Raw genomic sequence first — 21,953 nt, forward strand, 5'->3', positions numbered from 1 at the left:
CAGCACAGTAGCTCAATGCCTTTCGAAGAAAGTATGTTAAATCAGTTGATGTCTAGTCGAGAAGTAAGAGAGCTGGCCCGACGGTCATCGGTGACACATATGTTCAAGGGATCACATATCTGTTCCCAATGATAGCTCAGTTTCCACACATCTAGATTCAGCTCATATATCTCCCGTCTTTGCCGTCCCGGAGCCCACATGCATCCCGTTCATTGGATCTATCCGAGAACCACACGTCCCCTTTCCCCATCGCCCCTCTGCCACCGCCACAACGATACGAAACGTCCCGTCCCCTTTTCAGCACACGTGTATTATCTTCGCGATGTGGTTGATAGGAAAGAACCTTAAATTTCTCGGCGCCCACCGTTCAATCTCCGCATCCCGGCCAATCAACACGCACCTTCCCCATTCGTCAAGGTCTAAGCCGTCTTCGTCTAGCGCTCTCGGTGTTGTGGCGCGTGCATCCGCCCAATGAGTAGAATAAGCAACAGTCGCGCCTCCGATATCCACGTCGCATCCTGGAGTGGTGAGCCAAAACGAACTATGGACGGTCGACAGGCCAGGAACAGGGCAAGCGTAGTGACACCGAATGGTGTGGATGAAGATGGGGTATCTAGGCAAGACTCTGGGCATCGTCATGAGAGGACCTTGTATAAGAGCTCGCAGATCCGCGTGTAATTGATCGATAGACGGTAGAGATTTATCTTCGCTCTCGACTTTCGTTACATCACGACTTGCAATGGCGACGCTCTTTTGTCTCCTCGCCTCCGCGGCTTTTGCCTCAGCAACCACCATCGCCGAGATCAACGGGCCCAAGTTTTTGTCTCCTCTCAGCGGCCAAAATGTGACCAGCGTAACTGGTGTCATTACCGCGAAGGGTCCCAATGGGCTATGGATCCGCTCCACGACGCCCGACCGTGATGCGCGCACTTCAGAGTCTCTGTACGTCTTCGGTCGTACGTTCGGCGCGAACTTGACTGTTGGCGACGCGATCTCCGTGGGCGGAAGGGTAGTCGAGTACCGGTCGTCCAAGGACTATCTCTACTTGACCGAGCTCTCAAATCCAGTGTTGGAAAATAAGATTAGCGGTGGGAACAAAGTGACGCCGCTGGTCATTGGGAAGGATACATCAAGCCCGCCAACCGAGCAGTTCAGCAGCCTTGACGGCGGAGATGTTTTCGCGGTACCGAACAACCAGTCGCTAGTCAGTGTTGCGAATCCAGCGTTGGAGCCTAAGAAGTATGGAATGGACTTCTGGGAGAGCTTGTGCGGCGAGCTGGTCACTGTAAAGAAGCCTACAGCGCTCACAAAGCCGAATACGTATGGCGATACGTGGATTGCTGGAGACTGGAAGGTCACTGGTCACAACGACCACGATGGACTGACCATGACCGAGAAAGGTGAGCCAAGTCGATTGAGTGAAGGCTGTGAAGTCGACTGACAGTCGTAGACGCGAACCCGGAGGCCATCCAAGTCGGTACTCCTCTCGACGGTACCAAGAACCCCACCAACACTCGCATGGGTGACGACCTTGCCGAGATTACCGGCATCGTCACATACGCATTCGGTTTCTATCAGATCCTGCCCACGACCGCCATCAAGGTCACTAGTGTCCAGAAGCCCGCGTTGCCCAACCCAACCAAGCTCGAATCAAACGGCAAGTGCGACGGGGTCACTTTTGGCGCGTACAACGTCGAAAACCTGGCACCCACCTCTGCTCACCTGCCTTCCATTGCCAGCCACATTGTGAACTATATGAACAGCCCGGACCTGATCTTCGTACAAGAAATTCAGGATAACAATGGCCCCACAAATGATGCGGGTAAGTAACAAGTTTCCAGAAGCCTTGCACTGTACCCTATCTTGCACTTGGGAGTACTCTCGTGCCACAAGACGTTTCGTCACGCCGATTGCTTGCACCATGCTAACATTGTGCAGTTGTGTCCGCCAATTTGACCCTGAGCACCCTTACCGCTGCCATCTCCGCTGCCGGAGGACCCAACTACACCTTCACTGACATCGCGCCCGTTGATGACCAGGATGGCGGCCAGCCGGGTGGAAACATCCGAACAGCTTACCTGTACAAGCCTTCTCTCATCCGCCTCTTCAAGCCCAACCCAGGAAGCTCCACCGACGCGACATCAGTCGTTGCTGGACCTGCTCTGAGCCTTAACCCCGGTCGTATCGACCCTGCGAACGCAGCTTGGAGGGCTAGCCGCAAGGCGCTCGTCGCACAATGGCAGGTGATTGGCAAGAAGAACACGCTTGACACTTTCTTCACTGTCAACGTGCATTTCGGATCGAAGGGTGGTAGCAGTTCGATCGAGGGCGACGCGCGCCCTCCTGTGAACGGTGGCGTGGAGGACAGACTCGCACAGGCGACACTAACGGCCAACTTCATCAAGGTAAGTCGCCAGTGACCCAACATCCCAAGCTAGCAAGGCGCAGGCAACCTAGATGGTTTCCTCAAGCTATGCTCCCGCATACGTCTTCTAACGTGGCACACGGAAATAAGACCCAGGCTAACAGTTCTCAGGACATTCTGGCGCAAGACAAGAACGCCAAGGTCATCACGGCGGGCGACTTCAACGAGTTCACCTTCGTGAACCCGCTCACACAGTTCCAGTCCATCTCCGGGCTGAAAGATATGGACGCCGCGGCTGGCATCGAGAAGAAGGAGCGATACACCTACCTGTTCGACATGAGCGCACAGGAGCTCGATCACATGTTTGTGTCGGATGCGATCGCGAAACGATCTCCCAAGTACGAACACATCCACATCAACTCGTGGGTGGAGTACAGCGCGCAGATCAGCGACCACGATCCGTCGGTAGCACGTATGAATGTTTGTGCGTAAAGAGAGTGTAGAGAGTGTAGGGACGATGCGTAGAAATGACGACATATTGATGAATTGAAGCAAATAAAGAAAGGATGACAAAACGAAATGATGTGCAAGTGTATTGAAGAGTGAAATGAGGTATACGTTGCACGCGCATGGCCCGCTGCCAGATGTCATCTGTCATTATATATCCAAAGAGGACGAGGGCAGTGATAAGAAACAACGTGTACCAAGGCGCATAGTACATAAACTTAAATATGGTATATCATGTCTGTGTGAGTATGCTTATCTTTTGATAGCCATGCATAGAGCCGAGCGATAACGTTGATGCCGCCAAAACAGCAGGAGAGTGGAGAGTGTAAATAGTCACAATGGTAGTACATCCCAGATGACCGTCCTACATGAGTAGGTAACCCGATAAGAAGGTGGTAGTCGGTCGTCGGGACCAGCCACGACAGCGTCGATCCGCTTAGAAGAGCTTCATGTAGGCGGGTAGGTAGCCACTAAAAGTGGGAGTTTACCCTGCAACGACTTCAGTGTGTCAGTTATAAGATGCACATGATATACACCAGCTCGTGTCATGTATCCTGCATGATATGCTGCCAATATCAACTGATGGCTCAACAGTATCTCAACAACGGTGCCAAGTTCCTACAGACAGGGGCATAAAGGTACCGCTGTGGTGGTTCAATGACTAGTGGGGCATCGGAGGCAGTGTACCTACCTATACTGTACATGCCGAGCAACGATAAGATAGAGTGACACGAAACGAGACGACTAGAAACGGGGGAATGAAAGAAATGCTATCTACCTCATGTTCTCGTGCATGTCTATCTGTTTGTCTGGCAACACCAAGAATGGTTTGATGCCGCAGCGGCTGGGGGCGCAATGACACTTCACATGTTGACCATCGTTTCTCATTTCTTCGATGATACAAACCTGACCTGATTGGAAGTGTTTCACAGAAAGAAAGGGATATATATGGCCTCGTATGTGCCTGAGCGCGGGTCCTTGCGTCCTCATGCAACTGCCCGCAGGTGTACGTATAAATAAGATTTAACGTGGTCAAGCGACATGACACTGCAGTTTGCTTGGTATTGACCGTTACGCTTGCCGTCTGTCTCGTTTTCAGAACGTCGTGAATAGAGACCAACCCGAGCTGACAGCAGGGCACCCTGTTTATTGGACGGAATCTGAACGCCCGTGCGGCGCAGTTGCATGTGCGTAAGCAGCGAGCGTATTGTCCTGCTCATGTCCTGCATAGTAATTTCGATTGCTGCGCTGTCCTCTGAAGTGAAGACATAGTCTGGTATCGTGTTGTAATGGTGTGCATTACCCGACCAAATGCTGCCAAATCATTGCTTGCGCAGTAATAAACCGAGGCCTGGACGATCGGCAAAGAGGCGTTGGCCACACATGCCCATCCGTGATCCGCGATCCAGGTCTTGGGCGGCGTGGAACACCATTGTGATTTCGAATCGAAATCCCGCTGCGACTCAGTGCAAGACTGGGCACGTTGGGCAGGGATTTCGGCGTAACGGATGCGCCTCTCCTGTGCGTCGCCAGGGGGGTGTGAATTGGCGCCAACAACCGGCGGTCGCGGAGAGGAATCCTCCATCTGCCCGGAACACCTTCGATATGTACGAATGTCGGAGCGGCCGTAAGCTGCATGATCATTTGATTTCATGTCGAGGCAGTGCGAGCCGAGCGTTCGTGGGGCCTCCATGATATTGAATGCGGGGGAGACGGCGGGAGGCTAAGCACACACCGTCTGCTCCACGATCCGAAATGCGGGGATGCTAAGCATTCCCCATGAAGTCAATGTTTCAATAGTCCGCTGCTCGATTTCAACACCATGCCGCAAGATGTCGAGAAGAAGCATCGTTTTACACTATTGGCATCGAAGGGGCGCACAATGGCGATGCGGTTTTGCCGGCTGAATACAGCTATCCAACGATCCCCGTCCGCAGGTGCAGATGGCTACATTCCAATCTTGTGCCAAGGCTTGGCGGGCGTTTTTGGCAGTTCGTGTTTGGACACAACGGCGAATGCCTAGTCCTCTCCTCTGCGCCATTCCGGCAGTTCTGGAACGCAGTACTTTCCCAATGCGTGTGTTTGCCCGTGATGTGGAGAAATTTCTGGCAGGAGAAAGGACAAATGTTGGCGGAAGCGCCGCGGAGGAGCCGTATAGAAGCATCTGTCAGAGGTGTCTTGAGGAGGCTGACACTGCAACTCAAGATCGTGGGATGGTGAGGCGGTTACACAGGACGAACAGGAATCCGGTATGCATGCGAGCTACCGTAAGACAGATTAGACAATCGCAAGGGCAATGTAGTACGGACCACTAAAACCCTTTCTCAAATCGTAGGAGCACTTTCCGGGCGTGTTCCGCCACGCCCCGGTCAGCGGAGTTTAGCATAATCCACTTGGTCTCGTCCCTTCTAACCGTCCCCATGGGGAGGTTGCACTAAGCCGCACCCCAGGCCTGGCTCACTTTCACTGGGCGCATGCGAGTGTGAGTACGTATAAGATACCCCGGCCTGCCCCTTTGAGCGCTCTTCGTCAGACTTCTATCCTGTGTCTCCAGTCAACACCATGGTCACCCAAAAGACAACAGACATGCATACCGTAGAGCCTCATGCCAATCTCGACGTGAGCGAGAAGGGTGCCGTCTACCACAGCGATATCAGCTCTGGCAACAGTGCGCCCGGTTACGATGACCTTCCCGACCCAGATGTTGGCAAATCCGCTGAGGAGCGCGCAAAGCTGGTACGACCATCCCTTGCTTTTATCATCATGACACTGATCCTTCGTAGGACAAGGCTCTTGTATGGAAGATGGATAGGTGGCTGATCCCATGGCTCTCTCTCTTGTACCTCCTCTCTTTCCTGGACAGAACCAACATCGGCAACGCTCGTGTGGCGCATATGGAGAAAGACATCGGCATGACAGGTCGCGACTACAATGATGCCTTGACCATCTTCTTCGTGTCTTACGCTGGTTTCGAGCCACTTACCAACATCCTGATCAAGAAGTACTCCCCACGAGTCTTCTTTACTGGCATCATCTTGGCTTGGGGTGTCATCATGACACTCATGGGTCTCGTCAAGAACCAATCTGGCTTGCTGGCATGCCGTTGGTTCCTCGGTATTGCGGAGGCTGGATTGTTCCCCGGTGTCAACTACTATCTCTCGTAAGTTTCCACATCCCGGGCTGGCTTTGCAATTGCTGACATTGGCACAGTTGCTGGTACAAGCGCACTGAGCTAGGATTCCGCGCTGCGCTCTTCTTCTCTGCCGCCGCTCTGGCAGGAAGTTTCGGTGGTCTTTTGGCTGCAGCCATCACTCAGATGGATGGCGTCGGTGGCTACCAGGGATGGCGCTGGATCTGTACGTATTCACCGAAACAGCTCACTCGTGTGCCCTGCTAACGACTCCAGTCATCATCGAGGGTCTCATGACCGTCGGCGTTGGTATTTTCTGCTGGTGGATGGTGTTCGACTTCCCCGAGACAGCCCGATTCTTGACTCCTGACGAGAAGCTGCGAGCCATGCGTCGTCTCCGTCATGACGGTCAAGCAAAGGCTGCTGTCGGACACATTGAGAAGAAGAACGTTTTCGATGCCCTCAGGGACTGGAAGACCTGGTTGTACGCCGTCATCTACATGGGCTGCCTCTGCCCGTTGTACTGCTTCTCGCTCTTCCTGCCCACCATTCTTCTCGGTATGGGCTACACAGGAACCAAGGCCCAACTTCTGTCCGTCCCTCCCTACGCGGTCGCAGCCACCATGACTGTCCTCGTTGGATACGTCGCCGATCGAACAAAGTGGCGTGGCTACTGCAACATGGTCATTTCTCTGATTGGATGCGTCGGATTCGCTATGCTCCTCGCTTCTTCCAACGTGCACATCCAGTACGCGGGTACCTTCCTGGGCGCTGTCGGCATCTACCCAACTGTCTCCAACACGCTGACCTGGGCGTCCAACAACTTCGAGGGTTCCCTGAAGCGCGGTGTCATGGTCGGTGTAGTCGTCGGCTGGGGCAACATGAACGGTGTCGTGTCATCCAACATCTACAACCCCAAGGAGAAGCCGCATTACCGCACCGGTCACGGCATTGTGCTCGCCTACCAGTTTTTCTTCCTGTTCGGCGGTAGCGTTGCCCAGCACTTCATGCTCCAGCGCGAGAACAAGCTCAGGTTGGCAGGCAAGCGGGACTACCTGATTGAGGGTAAGACCGAGGAGGAGATCGAGCTGCTCGGCGATGTTCGTCCCGACTTCATCTACACAACATAATTCGTTGTCGATTTTCTGTTCGCCACTTATGGGGCAGTGCTTCAATACCCATGTTTTTGCTTCGTTTCCGAATATATATCTCGAGGACATTGGATACCGAAGGGGTTGGCATTCCTGCGATGATAGTTAGCAGCTGGGCCATAGAGGTCGTATAAAGATTCTCTCTCGCACATGAACAGTATCATTGCCCCAGTGAACAATTCCACCTCTTGTTAATTGCAGTTCGCCGTCTCTTGATGTTTATTCCTAGTCCGGCTGTGGCATTCATGTTGTATGCGATATGTTTTTCCTTGGTAACCTCGGGGTGTGTGCGAGGCTGAGCGAGTCATGCATTCCGCTCGCCCGGCAGCGCTCGGTGTGTGCCCCACAACTGTGATTGTGATGTGTTGACGAAAGCCCAAGCAAAAGTGAGCATAGGCAGCGACATCAATACCAAGAGCGATGGCAATCATGTATCCGCGAGTTCCGAGCTGTTCGTGATCCGATGGAAAGAAGTTCGAGTCGAGGAGGCGATGAACGACGCCCCAGGATCCCCGGAAAGAGCAACCCACTTTTGATCATCACTGCGCAAATCAGACAACGGCTTGGACGACGCGTCGAAGAAGAAGATGAAGGATGACGTATAAGCCAAAGGTGTTCTTGTGGATGGCCAGGCGACCGAAGCAGAGAAAGAGAACGACGTACCCAGACATGCGACGACTCAGTCTGCAGTCCCTCCGCAAGAGAAACACGGACAATATACTCGCACAGTGAACGAAGGATCAAGAACTGAGTAAATCTGGGACAACACATCTGCCCTCTCACTCACCCCACCAGCCATCCATACCACCCATGACGGAACGACGCAACTGCTCCCCGCCCATCCAATCTCCCCGCTGCAAATCTATATCACACCACCGCACTCCGCTCTGTTCCCCGCGAGCTAAAACGTCATCGTAATGCATCTTCGTCCCGTCGGGGTAAAGCTTCCTACCCGTATCGAGGGAGATTCTCAGTCAAGTTACGTTCTTCAGGGCTTCTTAGAGCGCTAAAACCATGCAATAGATTCTGCGGAAGTGCATGTTAGGCGCATACTGCCAATGCTGTAAGTATGAGGCTTTCACGTTAATTATAGATGTAGGTGTGTAGCTGCTGGAAGATTTTTCTGCACTGAGATTTTGACTGACGGAGGGGAGGGATGGAAGGTTTTCTCCCGGATTCGTGGGGCGAGAGGATTTTGTAAATGCAGGAGTGACATGTACTGACAGAGCGCAGAATTCAGTTTGGAATGACAGATGCACCAAGATGATAAGCAGGTACGGAGTGATGCTAGGAATCCGAGTAGTGCTTGTGGGTATTATTGATGTCCATCCCTCCCTACACCCCGCAGAAAGCGAGAAAAACCTACGTAAACTGAATCCCGCCATCAATAACAATAGTCTGCCCAGTCATATAATCACTATCCCTACTCGCCAAAAAGCTCACCGTAGAACTAACATCCTCAGGCACACTCGTCCGCCCCAGCGCAATCATCTCACTAGTATACTTCTTAATCATATCGCCCTTCTTCGCGCCCGTCCGCTCCCCCAGCTTCTCGTCGATCAAATCCCACATAGCCGTGCCGACGATGCCCGGCGCGTATGCATTCACGGTGATCTTGTGCTCGGCCATTTCTATAGCAAAGGCCTGGGTGAAGCCGCGTACGGCGAATTTTGAGGCGCTGTAGTGTGAGAGCATGGTGAAGGGCCGGAATGCGGCGATGGAGGCTGCGCCTAGGATCTTGCCGGGTGTGTTTTGAGAGATCATTTGTCGGGCCGCGGTGGCGTAGCAGTTGTATACTCCATACACTGCATCGTGTGTCAGAACCAGGTAGATAGATAAACATGTTTGAGCGGAGACGGGCGGTACACATACCGTTTATCTCGAACATGCGCTTGAGGTCTTGCTCGGTTAGATCTAGCAGGGCTTTTACTTGTGCGATGCCGGCGTTGGCGACCATGGTGTTTAGGGGCCCGAGTTCGGAGACGGAGGCTTGGACTAGGTCTTGTACTTCGTTCAGCTTTGAGACGTCGGCGGTGAAGGCGAAGGCTTTGCGGCCGAGGCTCTGGATCTCTTTTACGACCTCATCGCAGCCGGATTTGTTGGCTTGGATGTCGTTTATGCAGACATCGTAGCCGTCTTGAGCTAGGCGGAGGGCTATGGCTTTGCCGCTGTTGGTGGTCAGGTCAAGTTGATGGGGAAAAGGAGAAGTGATGGTTTACATTCCCCGTGATGAACCTGTCACGATTGCTGTTCTACTTTGCTCGCTTTTTGGGGCTGCGTAGTTGCGTGACCATCGTGCTGCTTGGGTTGAGAGGGGAGGTAAAGACGTGAGTTTTGGCGAAGCTTGCCATAAGGTTCTCGCTGGTAGACGAAACGACATGGTGATTTAGGGATTGAAAGACAGCTATAACACGTTCAGGTAGACACGACAGAAATTCAGGACAGTACACAGGAACTAAGAATTGAGAGGCAGAGATGTAGCGGTATTGAGTTCATATGTACCTACCCCAGATCTCCACAGTTGGTGATCGTCAGTAGGCTCATATTCCCGAATATGCGGAGTATGCATTAACCCCTCTTGTTAACGCAGCTCAGCCCTGTTCCTTTGGATGCTCATCGGGTGTAAGAGGCCCGGAAGATGACGTCTGTCCATGGAGGTGTGATATTATCGTGCATGATATGCTGTGGTTACTTACGAGAACGATGCGAGATCATCCCGTATCTTACACATAAACCAATCCCGAACACCAATCCACTTTTCGGACAAGAATGCTGGCGACAAGAACAAGGGATGCAGAGCTGAAGGGGTGAAGGTCACGGCGGGGAAGCTTCGGGGGTCCCGCTAGACCGCTTTCGCGATCCATCTCATGTCCATGTCCAAGGCGCGTCGCGAAATCAACAACAAACGCAACGTAGACGTCGCTCACCAAACACCATGTCTCGCCAAAGCATGGCGCCACAGCGCAATCTGTCGCTCACCGAAGAACTGGAGAAGCTGGAGCAGTCCATCACGCTGACGCTGCAAGGTAAACAAACTCGCACCATGCCCCACCACGGCGACTGACAGCAGCAGAAATCGACCACAACTTCAGCCGCGCGCACCGCATCGTGACGACGGGCATCCTGCCGATTGTCGAACAGTATGGAAAGCACTCTGAAGCTGTGTGGGAGGGCTCCAAGGTGTGTGCCTCGTCCAAGCTGGGGGAGAAGCATGCTGACTTTGCTAGTTCTGGAAGCAGTTCTTCGAAGCCAGCGCGAACGTCTCGCTGTCTGGCTACGAGGCGCCTGACCAGGACGAGTCCGTCGCGCAAGAGGACACGCAGCAGTCTGAGACGTACGATGAGACGGAAGAAGCAGACGACGAGGAAGGCACATCGGCGACACCGCAAAGAGCTCCCTCTTCACAAGCCGATCTAGACGACACTATGACACTCGACTCGCCCTCCCTCGGGCACAGCACACCGGGAGGCCCGCCGTCGGGCAGAAAGGGCAAAAACCTCCTGGACGAAGACAGCGAAGAAGAGGAGGAACCTCAGTTCGCCGGGCTATCTTCTCCCTACGAAACACTGAAGCAAGAATACGACGGCGCCTTGGACGTCTCAAAGACACCAAGGCTTGACCCCGTCACACCGGGGAAGAACCAAGCACTTCCAGACATGAGTGGCTTCGACTCGTCGCCCTTCCACCAGCCTACTACAGGCAAGAAATCACACCTGAACCAGGATCCCCTCCTGCATCGCGTTCTGGACAAGACATACCGTGTCCAAGCAACACCCCTTATCAGCCCGAGAAAGTACAAGCCCACTGGCGCCTTCACGCCCAGCACATCACGCTATGGCGCTCCCACGCCTCGTGGAGCCACTGCAAACCTTCCCGACTGGGCGGTGGATTCGTCGCCGCCCTCATCACCTGCACCGCAACTTCGCGCTGATATCTTCTCGCCCGTCAAAGCGCCGCGAACACCAGGGATTAGCGTGCAGACGCCGGCGAAGGGCAGGGCGCCTTTGAGTGTGAACAGAACGGGAGGGGTGTTTGACGACAGCGAAGAAGACGAGGAGTATGAGTTGGAGATCAGCCCGCCGAAGACGATTCAGTTTCATATTCCGCAGAGCAAGTTGTTGCAGACGCCTGGTAAGTGCATGTGGCCTTGATTCACGGATGGACGCTAATGATGGACAGCTCGTGAGGCCAGTAAGCGCATTGTGGACGACTTGCTGATGACAGCTGGGAAGGACTTCACGGATACGACAGATGGGATGGAAGATGATAGCCCGAGCGTGGTCCGACGCCAGGTCGACCTGGATGACAGCTTTTGAAGTAGGGGTGGACATGGATGTATTTATGATGCGAGGATGTGAGGTACTTAGATAAGTTCATTTATCGATCCACAGACCTAGATACCCGGAATCTTCAGAATAGAAACCATTTTCTTGCGTATGGTATGTCCTGAGTTTAGAAGCATGTGAATGTCCGGGGTATGCTGCACGAGCGATCCACTTCAGCCGCGCTAGAGCGCATGAGGACAGCAGACTGCATCATCATTGCGGACTTTCTTGTGACAAGACGTGTGAGCTCACCACATTCCACTCGCTCTCCACACATCACAATGCCGAAAGACAAGAGACCACCCACATCAGGCTACGCTCGGATAGCGCAGGCCGAAGAAGAGGAAGACTCGCAGAGCGATTCTGGAGACGAGCTCCATCAACGCCAACACTCCCTATCCAACACGCAGTATGCTCCCATACAGCCCCAGCGAAATTCGCGGATGCGCATGGCCGACGAATCCGGCCCGGATTCGCGAAGGACATCAACGGGCCGACGGCAGCGGTCGAACTCGGGCGTGGACATCAAAGCCATCAACGCCCGATTCGAGCGCTGGGCCGACGAGATCGCGCAGAAGTTCAAGATCAACAAGCAGTCCAACGCGCCCGACGACGAGCAGCTCGAGATACACCACTCCGTCTTTCAGGCGCCCGACTGGGTGCGTCCCGCCACGGCGGAGTCGCTGACGCTCGACTACGACGACGGTTCGGCGGACCGCATGACCAAGCTGCAGTTCGACGACATTGTCGAGAGCGTGCGCACGGCCATCGAGCTGGACGTGCACCCCAAGCTCATCACGCAGGGCAGCTCCGGCAGCTACTTTGCGCGCAACACGCAGGGCAAGGTCGTCGGCGTCTTCAAGCCAAAGGACGAGGAGCCGTACGCGTCCCGCAACCCCAAGTGGACAAAGTGGATCCACCGCAACCTGTTCCCCTTCTTCTTCGGGCGCGCCTGCCTCATCCCCAACTTGAGCTACGTGTCCGAGGCCGCCGCCTACGTCCTCGACGCCCAGCTGCGCACAAACCTCGTACCCTACACCGACATCGTCTCCCTCTCCTCGCGCTCCTTCCACTACGACTTCTGGGACAGACGGGCATACTACAGAAAGGGGAAGGAGTTCCCAGAGAAACCGGGCAGCTTTCAGGTGTTTCTGAAGGGCTTCAAGGATGCGAACATCTTCTTGAAGGAGAACCCGTGGCCAGACCAGCATAGCTCTGGACTCAGAACAGACGGCGCGCCACGCAAGAAGAAGAAGGGGTGGGTGGAGGATTGTAGACCTAGCGGCGCACAGTCCGACAACGAGGACGACGATGACCGGCCGCATGGTACAAGACGGAGGGGCTTCTGGACAGACAAGCTGCAGCAGAGCTTTAGAGAGCAGTTGGAAAAGCTCGTTATTCTCGACTACATCATGCGGAACACGGACAGAGGGCTGGACAACTGGATGATCAAGATCGACGCCAAGACGCAGGAAGCCACCATCGTTGCTGAGCCACCAAAGATGGACAGTGATGTGGATACGGATACGGAGCCGAGCGACTACACCAGACAGTCCATGTCGGAGCTGGATCCCTATGGGCGGCGAGAGCCTATGACGGCGACTAGTCGGTCAAACACACCCATGCAGAGCACGCCCACGCCCGGGGTAACCATTGGTGCTATCGACAACAGTCTGTCGTGGCCATGGAAACATCCTGATGCTGTAAGTCCTGCCAGTTTCCACCTCTACTCTTACATTCGACAGTGCTGACGTTCCGATGTGATAGTGGCGCTCCTACCCTTTCGGCTGGCTCTTCCTCCCCGTCTCCCTCATCGGGCAGCCCTTCTCTCCCGCCACCCGCAAGCATTTCCTCCCACTCCTCACATCGAAACAATGGTGGTCCGACACTCAATCCGCACTCCGAACGTGCTTCTCCCAAGACGCGGACTTCAAAGAGCGCATGTACGCCAAACAAATTGCCGTCATGAAAGGCCAGGCGTGGAACGTCGTGGAAACACTAAAAACACCCGACCATGGCCCATTAGAGTTGACGAGACGGGCACGCGTGTGTGTTTGGGACGATGTAGTAGAGATTCCGATCGCAGTTCCGCTACGGGCGACCTCGAGCGAGATGCGGAGGAAGAACGAGCAGCAGCAGAGGCGTGGGCGGAATGGGAAACTTGAAGAGGAACACGAGGAAATGGACATTACATCTCTCTCCACGCCAAAGCCAAAACCACAACCAGATCTCCTCGTCAGTTCGCCGACTCATGAAAACCGATTCAATCTCTCCCGTGACTCGTCGTCGCTGGACATCCGGAGACAATCGCCGCATACACATATCATACCTAGTTCAATGCCTGCTAGCCAAAGTCACGCGAATCACAATGGAAACGGGCACGCGAGACCCGCGCACCGAAGCCGCATGAGCTACGAAGAGCCAAAACAGTACAGGAATAAGCAAAGGAGGTTCTCGCTCGAGGCATATAGAGATGGAGAGGAGGGCGATGAGGGCGATTTGGGGTACGCGGCGAACGAGGACATGGATGGATTGAGGAAGAAGGTTGTTGTTGAGAGGCTGGAGATGGTCAAGGGGAAGAATCCGGTGTTTACTTGGTGTTGAGAGATAGGGTTGCATTGCAGGGGTTGTTTCTTAACGAATATACGATATGCGCTTGCTTGGGATGGTTGCACAGGTTACAAAGGGTGGAGTATGGGAGTTGGCGCATAGTGTGTGTAGTATTGTTGATTTTCACGTGGAAGCTTGTTGCAGCATACAAATCTTGTGACCAATTCAAATTAGCTCTGTAAAGCGCTTCGAGGACCTTCTTCGGATGTTTGGATCCGCGTGGGATGTGTGAAATGCGTGAAAGCCGAAAGCGTCATTTGACTAGTCGTAGTTCGTTTTAAGCCACTGTGGCGCACCCATCTTGAATCTCCAAGAAAAGGCACCCAACGCCGTCTACAACCACGCCCAATGCATATATCCGCGACACTTAACCTCCCCGAGACGCGCATATGTTGATATTCACCGCATTTCCACCGCCGCGTCGCGATACCAGACGCGTACCTTTACTTGCTCGGCCGCCGGATCGGTGCTGAGGGACGGAAACGGAGCTGGTCACGCGCTCGATAAGAGTTCACCTCCAGGAATTCATCCCACGGCCTTTCAATTCAACCCAACAACCTCGTGAAGCGTTCTATCGCCACTCAGAGCCGCGTGTCCAGCGACTTGTTCGCGTGGTGGCGAGCATCATAACCTCTTGGCATAGGCATTCAAATGCGCAACACCCAGCATCGAATCGAAGAATCGGAAAAAGAGCTGGGGGTTTCACTCATCTCTCTCACCTCAAGCGTCGCGCCGTCTCTCACCTTGTTTACGCCTGTACGCTATGAATCCTGCGCTGTTACTTGACCCCAAAGGGGCGCGTAAGAGAGGTAAATATCCCTCGTCTTCTTCCTCTACATCTCCATCACTCTTCTCTTCGTCAATTCAATTTCAAGAACCTCGGTCTCGACACAACACGTCAACAATCATGGATGCTCCGGTGTATGAGCAAGAGATGGACACTACACATGCACCCGACTTGCCGACTATGCCCGTTGTTGAGCCTCATCATGAGGCCTTCGAAGTTTATGCCGCGCATGGCGACGACTTGCAAGCTGGAACAGAAACCGCTGTCTTGACGCTTGCAGAGCTAACAGAACACCCATCAGGTGACGCGGCATCGCAGCAGAAGAATGGAGTACCCACGTCATCGTTTCAGCAGTATAACCCACAAGCGCTACTTAATCCAAAGTTGAGCAGCTCTTCAAGACGGCCTTCGCCTGCAGCATCTGTACCAGGACCCACGCAATACGACCCACGAGCGCTGCTTAACCCCACGCCAAGCAAGCGACCTGCAGAAGAAGCTGACCGCGGGCGCGCCGACGCCTCTATCGGTCAGGTCTCCCTTGTCGAGCGCCTCCATAACGTTCATGAGCGCACTGCATCACCAGCCAAGCGCATCAAGACCGATGGCCAGCGCAAGACTACCGCCGGCGGCGCCAACTTCAACGGCGGCAGCACTCTTGACTTGAAATCGAGCAACGATGATCAGCCACCTGTTCCTCAAGCGCCACAAGTCCAAGGGTCCGCAATCGACCTGACCATGAGTGAGTTTACCACCACATAAATTTTGATGACCATGCTGACTCATCTCCAGGCGACGACGATGATATGCAGATTGTTGACGACAACAGCAACCAGGTTATATGCATTGGCAAAGTCAAACAGACATACATTCAAGCGCATACAGTTCCGTTCCCCGACCCGAAGAAGTACGTTGGCAACCACGGAGCTCAGAGCCGGATAAAGGTGTCTTTTCGGAGATCTGGCGGGCAAAAGAACAACTTGACCATCATGGTTGCCGACCCCACAGGCAAAGAGTTCGGGAAAGTCGATATGAAGACCGCACAGGGGCTTGCAGCTCTTATGGATTCTGCGAAGACTAATGGGATGCTGTGGATGACATGGACCGATCCGCGACGGAAGGCGCAGAATGAAGGCCCGTCGGGCTCGCCCTTCTCAGGTCTTCTTGCAATGACAACACAGTTGTACTGTCCTCGGAAGAACGCCCACGGTATTGGCAAATACCTCAAGGCGAAAGGCCTTGATCTCATCGATCCTTGTTTCGAGCTGAGCAAGTTCGATTACTACAACCCGCAGGTTCCTGAGCGATCGTTCAACAAAGAGCAGGCTCCCACATTCCAGGCAGCCGTTTCCAACCAGAACGGCACCGGATCGAGCAGCTACGTGCTAAGGAGCGTTGATGAGATTCGCGAGGATGTACAGAATGTGTTTGACACGGTAGTTAGCACCTCCGAGATTGTCCCAACACGGGAACCGTCAACACACATCAAGACCGAGCTCTATCCTCACCAGAAGCAAGCTTTGTACTTCATGTGGGACAAGGAACAAGATCACACAGGTGCGGAAGATGACAACCGCAAGGATACGCTCTGGAAGCCTCACTTCCGCGACAACGGTCGGAAGTCTTACATCCATATCATCACCGGCGAGGAGGTGACACAGAAGCCAAAGCCTTGTCGCGGTGGCATCCTGGCCGATGAGATGGGTCTGGGCAAGACACTCAGTGTCCTATCTCTGGTTGCGGACACATCATCGATATCTGATGCGAGGGCATTTGCTGCCAAGCTGCCACCTCGATTACCCCAAGGCTCCCAACTCATCCAACCTCTCATCAACAGCAGAGCTACCCTACTTGTCTGTCCTCTTAGTACCATGACCAACTGGAAGGATCAGATCAAAGACCATTTCCCGGCGGGCAAGAGTACGTTGAAGTGGACACGCTATCACGGCACTGAGCGCTTCAACGTGCAGTTCAAAGAGCTCGCGGAACACGATATCGTAGTGACTACATACCACATCATCGCGAAGGATTTGTTGGACAGGAAGCGTCCTCTCCCTTATATTAACTGGTTCCGCATCGTGCTGGATGAAGCGCACATGATTCGCAATCCTACAGGCCAGTCGAGAGCAGCATGCTCGCTTCCTGGGCAGCGGCGATGGGCCGTTACAGGTACGCCTGTGCAGAATCGTCTTGAGGTAAGCTTTATTGTCCGTTTTACTCCAATACATGCTGACCCGTGGAAACAGGACCTTGGCGCATTGTTCAACTTCATCCAATTGAGTCCTTTCGAAACGTCGCATGGCTTCAACCACTACATCCTCGCTCCGTTCAAGGCTGCCGATCCTGAAGTAGTGCCCAAGTTACAGCTCCTAGTCAGCACCGTAACCATCCGTCGAACGAAGGAGATCATCAAGGACGAAGTACCCGCGCGCAATGACTACATTGTTCGGCTGAAATTCTCAAAGGAGGAACAGCAGCTGCACGATTGGTTCGAGCGAGACACCCAACGCAAAGTCAATGCAGTGACCCAGGGAGACAAGATGGGCGGGAACTCGTACGCTAGGATCCTGACTGCCATTCTCAATCTCCGGCTTATCTGCGCCCACGGGCGAGACCTGCTCAGCGACGAGGCGTTGAAGACCACCGACGGCATGACATACGACCAGCCTATGGAGATTGGAGACGAGGAAGAGGAAACTCCCGCCCTGAATCGCCAGCAAGCGTACGAAATGCTCGAACTTCTCGACCAGACGGATTCCGATCACTGCGCATACTGCCGCAAATCCCTACTAGCAGTCGAATCTGACGACGAAGACGAAGAGGGCAGCCAGTCCGACACAATCGGCTTCATGACCCCATGTTATCATCTCGTCTGTCCAACGCACTTCAAGAAGCTGAAAGCTAGCTGGCGAGACGCTCCTCTCCCAGACGGATTCGTCTCATGCCATTTCTGCGAGGACAGAGTGCGACCAGTAGCTTTCGAGCTGAAGCTCAACGACTACCACACATTCCAAGAAGAGCGCGAGCGGATCCGCAACGACCCCAAGCTGGCGAAGAAAGTCGGGAGTTACACCGGCCCGCACACAAAGACCCAAGCGCTCCTAAACGACCTAATGGAGCACAAAGAGTGGAGCGACGCGCACCCAGAAGAGCGACCCATAAAGAGGTAAGTCACCACACCCCCACATTCCATCCAAACTAACCACCCCACCCTCCCAGCATCGTCTTCTCCTCCTGGACAACACACCTCGACCTCATCGAGATCGCGTTGAAAAACCACGGCCATCCCTACGTCCGCCTCGACGGGCGCATGACGCGCGACGCACGCGACAAATCCATGCAGCGCCTACGCACAGACGCCTCCATCCGCGTGATGCTCGTATCCATCGGGGCCGGCGGCCTAGGACTCAACCTCACGACCGCGAACAAGGTCTTCATGATGGAGCCGCAGTTCAACCCCGCCGCTGAGGCGCAGGCCGTCGACCGCGTGCACCGCTTGGGCCAGGACCGCGAGGTGACGATCAAGCGGTTTATTATGGATGGCAGTTTTGAGGAGAAGATGCTCGCGCTGCAGGGGAAGAAGAAGGCGCTTGCTGATTTGACGATGGCGAGGGAGAGGAAGACGAAGGAACAGGCTACTAAGCAGCGGTTGGAGGAGCTGAGGAGCTTGTTCAGGTAGGAGGTATATGGCGTGGGAGGGGATGGGGGTGGCTTTTTGGTGCGAGGAAGCATGCATCGTGTGGCTTTGGCGTTTTTCGGGTCCCATCTTTTTCATTTTATTCATTGTGGGCGTTGGCTGGGGGGTTGGTGACTGCATGCATGCATATATACACGGATGGGGAGATGAAGCATGAACCTTTCTTCCCGTGGAATAAGAATTCGAGTACAACAACTTCGCTTCAATTCCCCTCAAATACCTGCGTTGACCATAGGTCCACCCCAACACAACAGGCTTATGCTTCTTAACCCAGATGTCCCCGCCATTTTGACTCAAATCAATCCACATTACAATTCCATGGAAGAAGGCAAGAAGTCAAGCACAGCAGACAAGAGAAGAAAGCTCAATTCCCATACCATAACCCCCCGAAAAGGCCTCACGACGTATCAACGTCATCGCACGATATACCCACAACAACTTGCCGCGAAAATCTCACCCGCTCCCCGGTGATCGTCCGACACAGCTCCGGCTTAACAAGGCCATCCATCTTCGCAATGAAACCCTCATACTCTCTGCTCTCGGTTCCCCTCTCGAGCTTAACTGCCCACTTCTGGCGTCTACCCCACCAGTCGAACATCTCCTCTCGAACAGTCGGCGGCTCATACTCGGCGGCCTCATTGTTATCGTAAATATCATTGGCATGGCCAGGGCTGGGGACAAGGTTCCCAAGCTCGATCTCCCATTCCAATTGTTCCATTTGCGCCTGGTAGCACTTCTCATCCATGACCATGTACGCGCGAATGTCTGCGATTTTTTTATGTATCGCCTGTGAGACGCGTGTGAGCAAGCATGTTAATGGGGTAGTCTCTCAGAACCCAACCTCAAGTCTCGCACACTTACTCATCCGTTCATCCTCGTCCTCATCTGTCTGCTTGCTAGGTTGATCTGTAGACTGTTCCGCAGCGCCGCCTGATCTCGCTACGCCTGCCTGCCACTCCGCGACGCTGTTGACCGGTCCTATGCGTCCGATTCCTGTTGCAGTTAGCGCTTTGCAGCTTACAAGATTGATAAAAGCGTGAGATAGCCTCCTTACCTTCTCCCTCCTCGCTTGGCAGTCGTGTATTGTTCCCGCTACCGTGAGTTGCATCCTCCCCGGCAGATTGACGCCTCTCGTTCTCAATACGCTCCAGTCGCGATACTAGTCTGACGGGGATAGGTCCTTGGTCTACCACATCGTTCGACAGTGCGGGCGAAGGCGAGTTCATAGGCGTTCCGGGGACACCAACTGATCGCATATGAGGCGGGAGTGTAATTGGTACCATCAGATAAATTTGTGACGTTGGCTGACCATTGTCTGGGATGACAGTGTTGGGAGAGTTTGAGTCTTGTGGCGCTGGTGTGTCTGCGGCTGGCTGCTCATTTGGTGGCGGAGGACTAGAGGTGGACGCTTCGGCGGCCGCGCTAGTTTGTGCCGTAGTTGAACTCTCTGGCGGTTCAGCAACGGTATGAGGGTCTTGTTGTTTGTCATCACTCTCATGCAGAATCAGTGGGAAGGCGTGGACGTCGGTGCTACCAAGTTGGTCGAGCTGACCATCGAGGTTTGGGTAATCCAGCATGGATTCGCGCAAATCTGGCTTGGCCGCAGCTGCTGGTAATGCGTGCAAGACATCCTCCTGAATCTTCATTTGCTGCATTTCCCGATTCAGAAGATTTTCGCCAAGTGCCTTGTCGTCTTCCCTATCACCATAATGACAGAATAGCTGTTTGTTCAAGTACTGGTGTTCCGCATCCAAGCCACCCTCCCTCTCAGTGTAACAAGCCCCTTTGATGAACTCAATGCGGGTCTCTATGAGCTGGCGTATGATGAGATCCTGTTGAGCGTAGAACGCATGGAGCTGAGGATGCTTGGCCAACTTGAATAGGTCTAGTTTATTCCAGCTCTCGGGCATAGTATACGGCCATTGATCTGAGCAAATGGATGCGTTCATAGCGTCAATTTCTCGTTCTCGATCTCCGAGTCTTGAAACGAAAGCTTGACCTTCCTCATCGATGCGCTTGATACTAGCACGATCGATAGCTTGCCACTCTTCTGGCGGCGAGAAAGACGGAGAAAGCGCACATTCATTTCGTATGGCCTGATCACTGTGCACAAGCGGATCGATTTCAAGCGTTTCGGTATACACGGCTTGGTCGAATCGATTCTTGCGTTGGGAGTGCTGAGGGTAATGTGGAGAGGTGCCCTCATGTCCGTTTTTATTGTTCGCGGTTGGATCGCTTGTAGATAGTTGTTCATGGAACGCAGAAGATAGGTCTTCTTGTGGATCAATTTCGTCTTCGGTGACTATGAGGTTGGCGTCTGTGATATCGTGAGCAATCAGATCAGAGATACAAAGACCCATGTGTCTAATCTTACTAGGCATAGCATAAAGTTCATAGTCCATATCCCCGTCAGATGGCGGACTGCTCTCTCGAATTTGATCGTGCATTGTTGATAGAGATAGGCTTTGCGATGCAGAAGTGATCGGTGTCGGCGCAACGACGTCCGGACTCTCGGCGAAGGTGTGCGGCAAACGAAAATCTATGTAGTCAGCATGGACAGCTTATGTTGTCGTGCGGCCTAGGACTTACGTGCGTTGGTTACGAAGTCTAACGATAGTACACTCTGTTGGGTAGCAGTGGTGGTGAGTAATGTGTATAGCGATGATCTGGTGTTATAGTAGTCCAGGGTGAACGATTGTCAGCTAGCAAGCAGAATTGATCAGGCCGGAAAGATGGAAGCTGCCGTTCATCTTGGGAATCTGTGATCACCTCTTGCGGTTTCCGTCTGGGCAAACTGGAAGGAGCACTGATCATTGCTGACCTGCATACTTGAATTAGATGAACAAAGCACCTGCATATCGGAACACACACAAAGGAACTGTCAGACCAAAAGGTTACTGCCTTCAACGTTTGGCATTGCCCTCGTCATTTGCATCTGTTTCAACTCTCCACGTGCTCACGCGTTTGTACATGAATGGCAGGAACCATCACGCGAGCCGTCAATAACAACACAGTCCTTCATTAGGGCCATTTGAGAAGAAATTCAATCTCACGTGTTGCAAATTTCGATGTGTAGCGAGGGTGGGAAGTGGACGACGCGTTGAGGTGAAGAGAACGCGTTACGTCATAGTTCCGGAAGACAGTTTACCGTCACTTCAGCGCGTTCCGAATCACCGCACTGTCTGACCTTCAATGGATCGCATAACTCTTCGGTTGGAACCTGATAACTCGAGACACTGCATCTCTGCAACTCACTAGAACGTGTAACTATCAAGAAGTTGAGGCACTGTTCCCATGACCCTGCTCCAGGAGCTGTGTGGTGATCGCAGGCGTGGAGCACACAATTCTGGCTACTACACTGGAGCGAGGTAAGCATGCTGTTAG

The 21,953-nt window shown here is 53.6% G+C and overlaps 9 protein-coding genes across 9 annotated transcripts; 6 read left to right on the forward strand and 3 right to left on the reverse strand.

Annotated features, from left to right (window-relative positions):
• The first annotated feature begins 300 nt into the window (after nt 1–300).
• Nucleotides 301–2,935, forward strand: P153DRAFT_368340 (DNase I-like protein). The gene is made up of 4 exons (XM_033668490.1): nt 301–1,400; nt 1,451–1,822; nt 1,939–2,405; nt 2,537–2,935. The coding sequence occupies exons 1-4, from the start codon at nt 740–742 to the stop codon at nt 2,855–2,857; spliced, it is 1,821 nt and encodes a 606-aa protein (XP_033522182.1). The 5' UTR covers nt 301–739; the 3' UTR covers nt 2,858–2,935.
• A 1,153-nt stretch (nt 2,936–4,088) lies between these two features.
• Nucleotides 4,089–4,565, reverse strand: P153DRAFT_358632 (uncharacterized protein; the record flags this gene model as incomplete). The annotated part of the gene is made up of 1 exon (XM_033666819.1): nt 4,089–4,565. The coding sequence occupies one exon, from the start codon at nt 4,563–4,565 to the stop codon at nt 4,089–4,091; it is 477 nt and encodes a 158-aa protein (XP_033522183.1).
• Nucleotides 4,566–4,690: 125 nt separating this feature from the next.
• P153DRAFT_55635 (uncharacterized protein) lies at nt 4,691–5,432 on the forward strand. Its single transcript, XM_033673279.1, has one exon. The coding sequence runs from the start codon at nt 4,816–4,818 to the stop codon at nt 5,185–5,187; it is 372 nt and encodes a 123-aa protein (XP_033522184.1). The 5' UTR covers nt 4,691–4,815; the 3' UTR covers nt 5,188–5,432.
• A 26-nt stretch (nt 5,433–5,458) lies between these two features.
• On the forward strand, nt 5,459–7,132 carry P153DRAFT_295195 (MFS general substrate transporter; the record flags this gene model as incomplete). The annotated part of the gene is made up of 4 exons (XM_033664011.1): nt 5,459–5,608; nt 5,656–6,032; nt 6,083–6,228; nt 6,279–7,132. The coding sequence occupies 4 exons, from the start codon at nt 5,459–5,461 to the stop codon at nt 7,130–7,132; spliced, it is 1,527 nt and encodes a 508-aa protein (XP_033522185.1).
• A 1,057-nt stretch (nt 7,133–8,189) lies between these two features.
• On the reverse strand, nt 8,190–9,926 carry P153DRAFT_344164 (3-oxoacyl-reductase). Its single transcript, XM_033666041.1, has 3 exons — nt 9,373–9,926; nt 9,026–9,321; nt 8,190–8,958 (listed from the first exon to the last, which is right to left on the reverse strand). Exons 1-3 carry the CDS (start codon nt 9,531–9,533, stop codon nt 8,516–8,518), a joined length of 900 nt encoding a protein of 299 aa, XP_033522186.1. The 5' UTR covers nt 9,534–9,926; the 3' UTR covers nt 8,190–8,515.
• A 112-nt stretch (nt 9,927–10,038) lies between these two features.
• Nucleotides 10,039–11,559, forward strand: P153DRAFT_368347 (uncharacterized protein). The gene is made up of 4 exons (XM_033668491.1): nt 10,039–10,179; nt 10,227–10,333; nt 10,381–11,284; nt 11,333–11,559. The coding sequence occupies exons 1-4, from the start codon at nt 10,089–10,091 to the stop codon at nt 11,467–11,469; spliced, it is 1,239 nt and encodes a 412-aa protein (XP_033522187.1). The 5' UTR covers nt 10,039–10,088; the 3' UTR covers nt 11,470–11,559.
• Nucleotides 11,560–11,719: 160 nt separating this feature from the next.
• On the forward strand, nt 11,720–14,263 carry P153DRAFT_368348 (phosphatidylinositol 4-kinase-like protein type II subunit alpha). The gene is made up of 2 exons (XM_033668492.1): nt 11,720–13,181; nt 13,246–14,263. The coding sequence occupies exons 1-2, from the start codon at nt 11,760–11,762 to the stop codon at nt 14,080–14,082; spliced, it is 2,259 nt and encodes a 752-aa protein (XP_033522188.1). The 5' UTR covers nt 11,720–11,759; the 3' UTR covers nt 14,083–14,263.
• Nucleotides 14,264–14,410: 147 nt separating this feature from the next.
• Nucleotides 14,411–18,873, forward strand: P153DRAFT_368349 (uncharacterized protein). Its single transcript, XM_033668493.1, has 5 exons — nt 14,411–14,897; nt 15,177–15,614; nt 15,665–17,067; nt 17,119–18,038; nt 18,092–18,873. The coding sequence occupies exons 1-5, from the start codon at nt 14,852–14,854 to the stop codon at nt 18,549–18,551; spliced, it is 3,267 nt and encodes a 1,088-aa protein (XP_033522189.1). The 5' UTR covers nt 14,411–14,851; the 3' UTR covers nt 18,552–18,873.
• A 265-nt stretch (nt 18,874–19,138) lies between these two features.
• On the reverse strand, nt 19,139–21,196 carry P153DRAFT_55878 (uncharacterized protein). Its single transcript, XM_033673280.1, has 4 exons — nt 21,159–21,196; nt 20,944–21,108; nt 19,624–20,886; nt 19,139–19,562 (listed from the first exon to the last, which is right to left on the reverse strand). Exons 2-4 carry the CDS (start codon nt 21,014–21,016, stop codon nt 19,399–19,401), a joined length of 1,500 nt encoding a protein of 499 aa, XP_033522190.1. The 5' UTR covers nt 21,017–21,108; nt 21,159–21,196; the 3' UTR covers nt 19,139–19,398.
• Nucleotides 21,197–21,953: the final 757 nt, after the last annotated feature.

Source organism: Dothidotthia symphoricarpi (genome assembly GCF_010015815.1).
Source record: "Dothidotthia symphoricarpi CBS 119687 unplaced genomic scaffold P153scaffold_14, whole genome shotgun sequence".
Classification (NCBI taxonomy): Eukaryota; Fungi; Ascomycota; class Dothideomycetes; order Pleosporales; family Dothidotthiaceae; genus Dothidotthia; species Dothidotthia symphoricarpi.

Bases quoted from the DNA above. Each gene is read 5' to 3' on its own strand.
- P153DRAFT_368340 (XM_033668490.1), top strand. From the start codon at position 740: ATGGCGACGCTCTTTTGTCTCCTCGCCTCCGCGGCTTTTGCCTCAGCA. The intron at 1,401-1,450 runs GTGAGCCAAGTC...TGACAGTCGTAG, and splicing joins ACTGACCATGACCGAGAAAG to ACGCGAACCCGGAGGCCATC. The intron at 1,823-1,938 runs GTAAGTAACAAG...AACATTGTGCAG, and splicing joins TGGCCCCACAAATGATGCGG to TTGTGTCCGCCAATTTGACC.
- P153DRAFT_55635 (XM_033673279.1), top strand. From the start codon at position 4,816: ATGGCTACATTCCAATCTTGTGCCAAGGCTTGGCGGGCGTTTTTGGCA.
- P153DRAFT_344164 (XM_033666041.1), bottom strand. From the start codon at position 9,533: ATGTCGTTTCGTCTACCAGCGAGAACCTTATGGCAAGCTTCGCCAAAA. The intron at 9,322-9,372 runs GTAAACCATCAC...GACCACCAACAG, and splicing joins ACAGGTTCATCACGGGGAAT to CGGCAAAGCCATAGCCCTCC. The intron at 8,959-9,025 runs GTATGTGTACCG...CACACGATGCAG, and splicing joins GCGCATGTTCGAGATAAACG to TGTATGGAGTATACAACTGC.
- P153DRAFT_368347 (XM_033668491.1), top strand. From the start codon at position 10,089: ATGTCTCGCCAAAGCATGGCGCCACAGCGCAATCTGTCGCTCACCGAA. The intron at 10,334-10,380 runs GTGTGTGCCTCG...TGACTTTGCTAG, and splicing joins CTGTGTGGGAGGGCTCCAAG to TTCTGGAAGCAGTTCTTCGA. The intron at 11,285-11,332 runs GTAAGTGCATGT...AATGATGGACAG, and splicing joins CAAGTTGTTGCAGACGCCTG to CTCGTGAGGCCAGTAAGCGC.
- P153DRAFT_368348 (XM_033668492.1), top strand. From the start codon at position 11,760: ATGCCGAAAGACAAGAGACCACCCACATCAGGCTACGCTCGGATAGCG. The intron at 13,182-13,245 runs GTAAGTCCTGCC...CCGATGTGATAG, and splicing joins CATGGAAACATCCTGATGCT to TGGCGCTCCTACCCTTTCGG.
- P153DRAFT_368349 (XM_033668493.1), top strand. From the start codon at position 14,852: ATGAATCCTGCGCTGTTACTTGACCCCAAAGGGGCGCGTAAGAGAG. The intron at 15,615-15,664 runs GTGAGTTTACCA...ACTCATCTCCAG, and splicing joins CGCAATCGACCTGACCATGA to GCGACGACGATGATATGCAG. The intron at 18,039-18,091 runs GTAAGTCACCAC...CCACCCTCCCAG, and splicing joins GAAGAGCGACCCATAAAGAG to CATCGTCTTCTCCTCCTGGA.
- P153DRAFT_55878 (XM_033673280.1), bottom strand. From the start codon at position 21,016: ATGCACGATCAAATTCGAGAGAGCAGTCCGCCATCTGACGGGGATATG. The intron at 20,887-20,943 runs GTAAGATTAGAC...ACGATATCACAG, and splicing joins TGAACTTTATGCTATGCCTA to ACGCCAACCTCATAGTCACC. The intron at 19,563-19,623 runs GTAAGGAGGCTA...TAACTGCAACAG, and splicing joins GCCAAGCGAGGAGGGAGAAG to GAATCGGACGCATAGGACCG.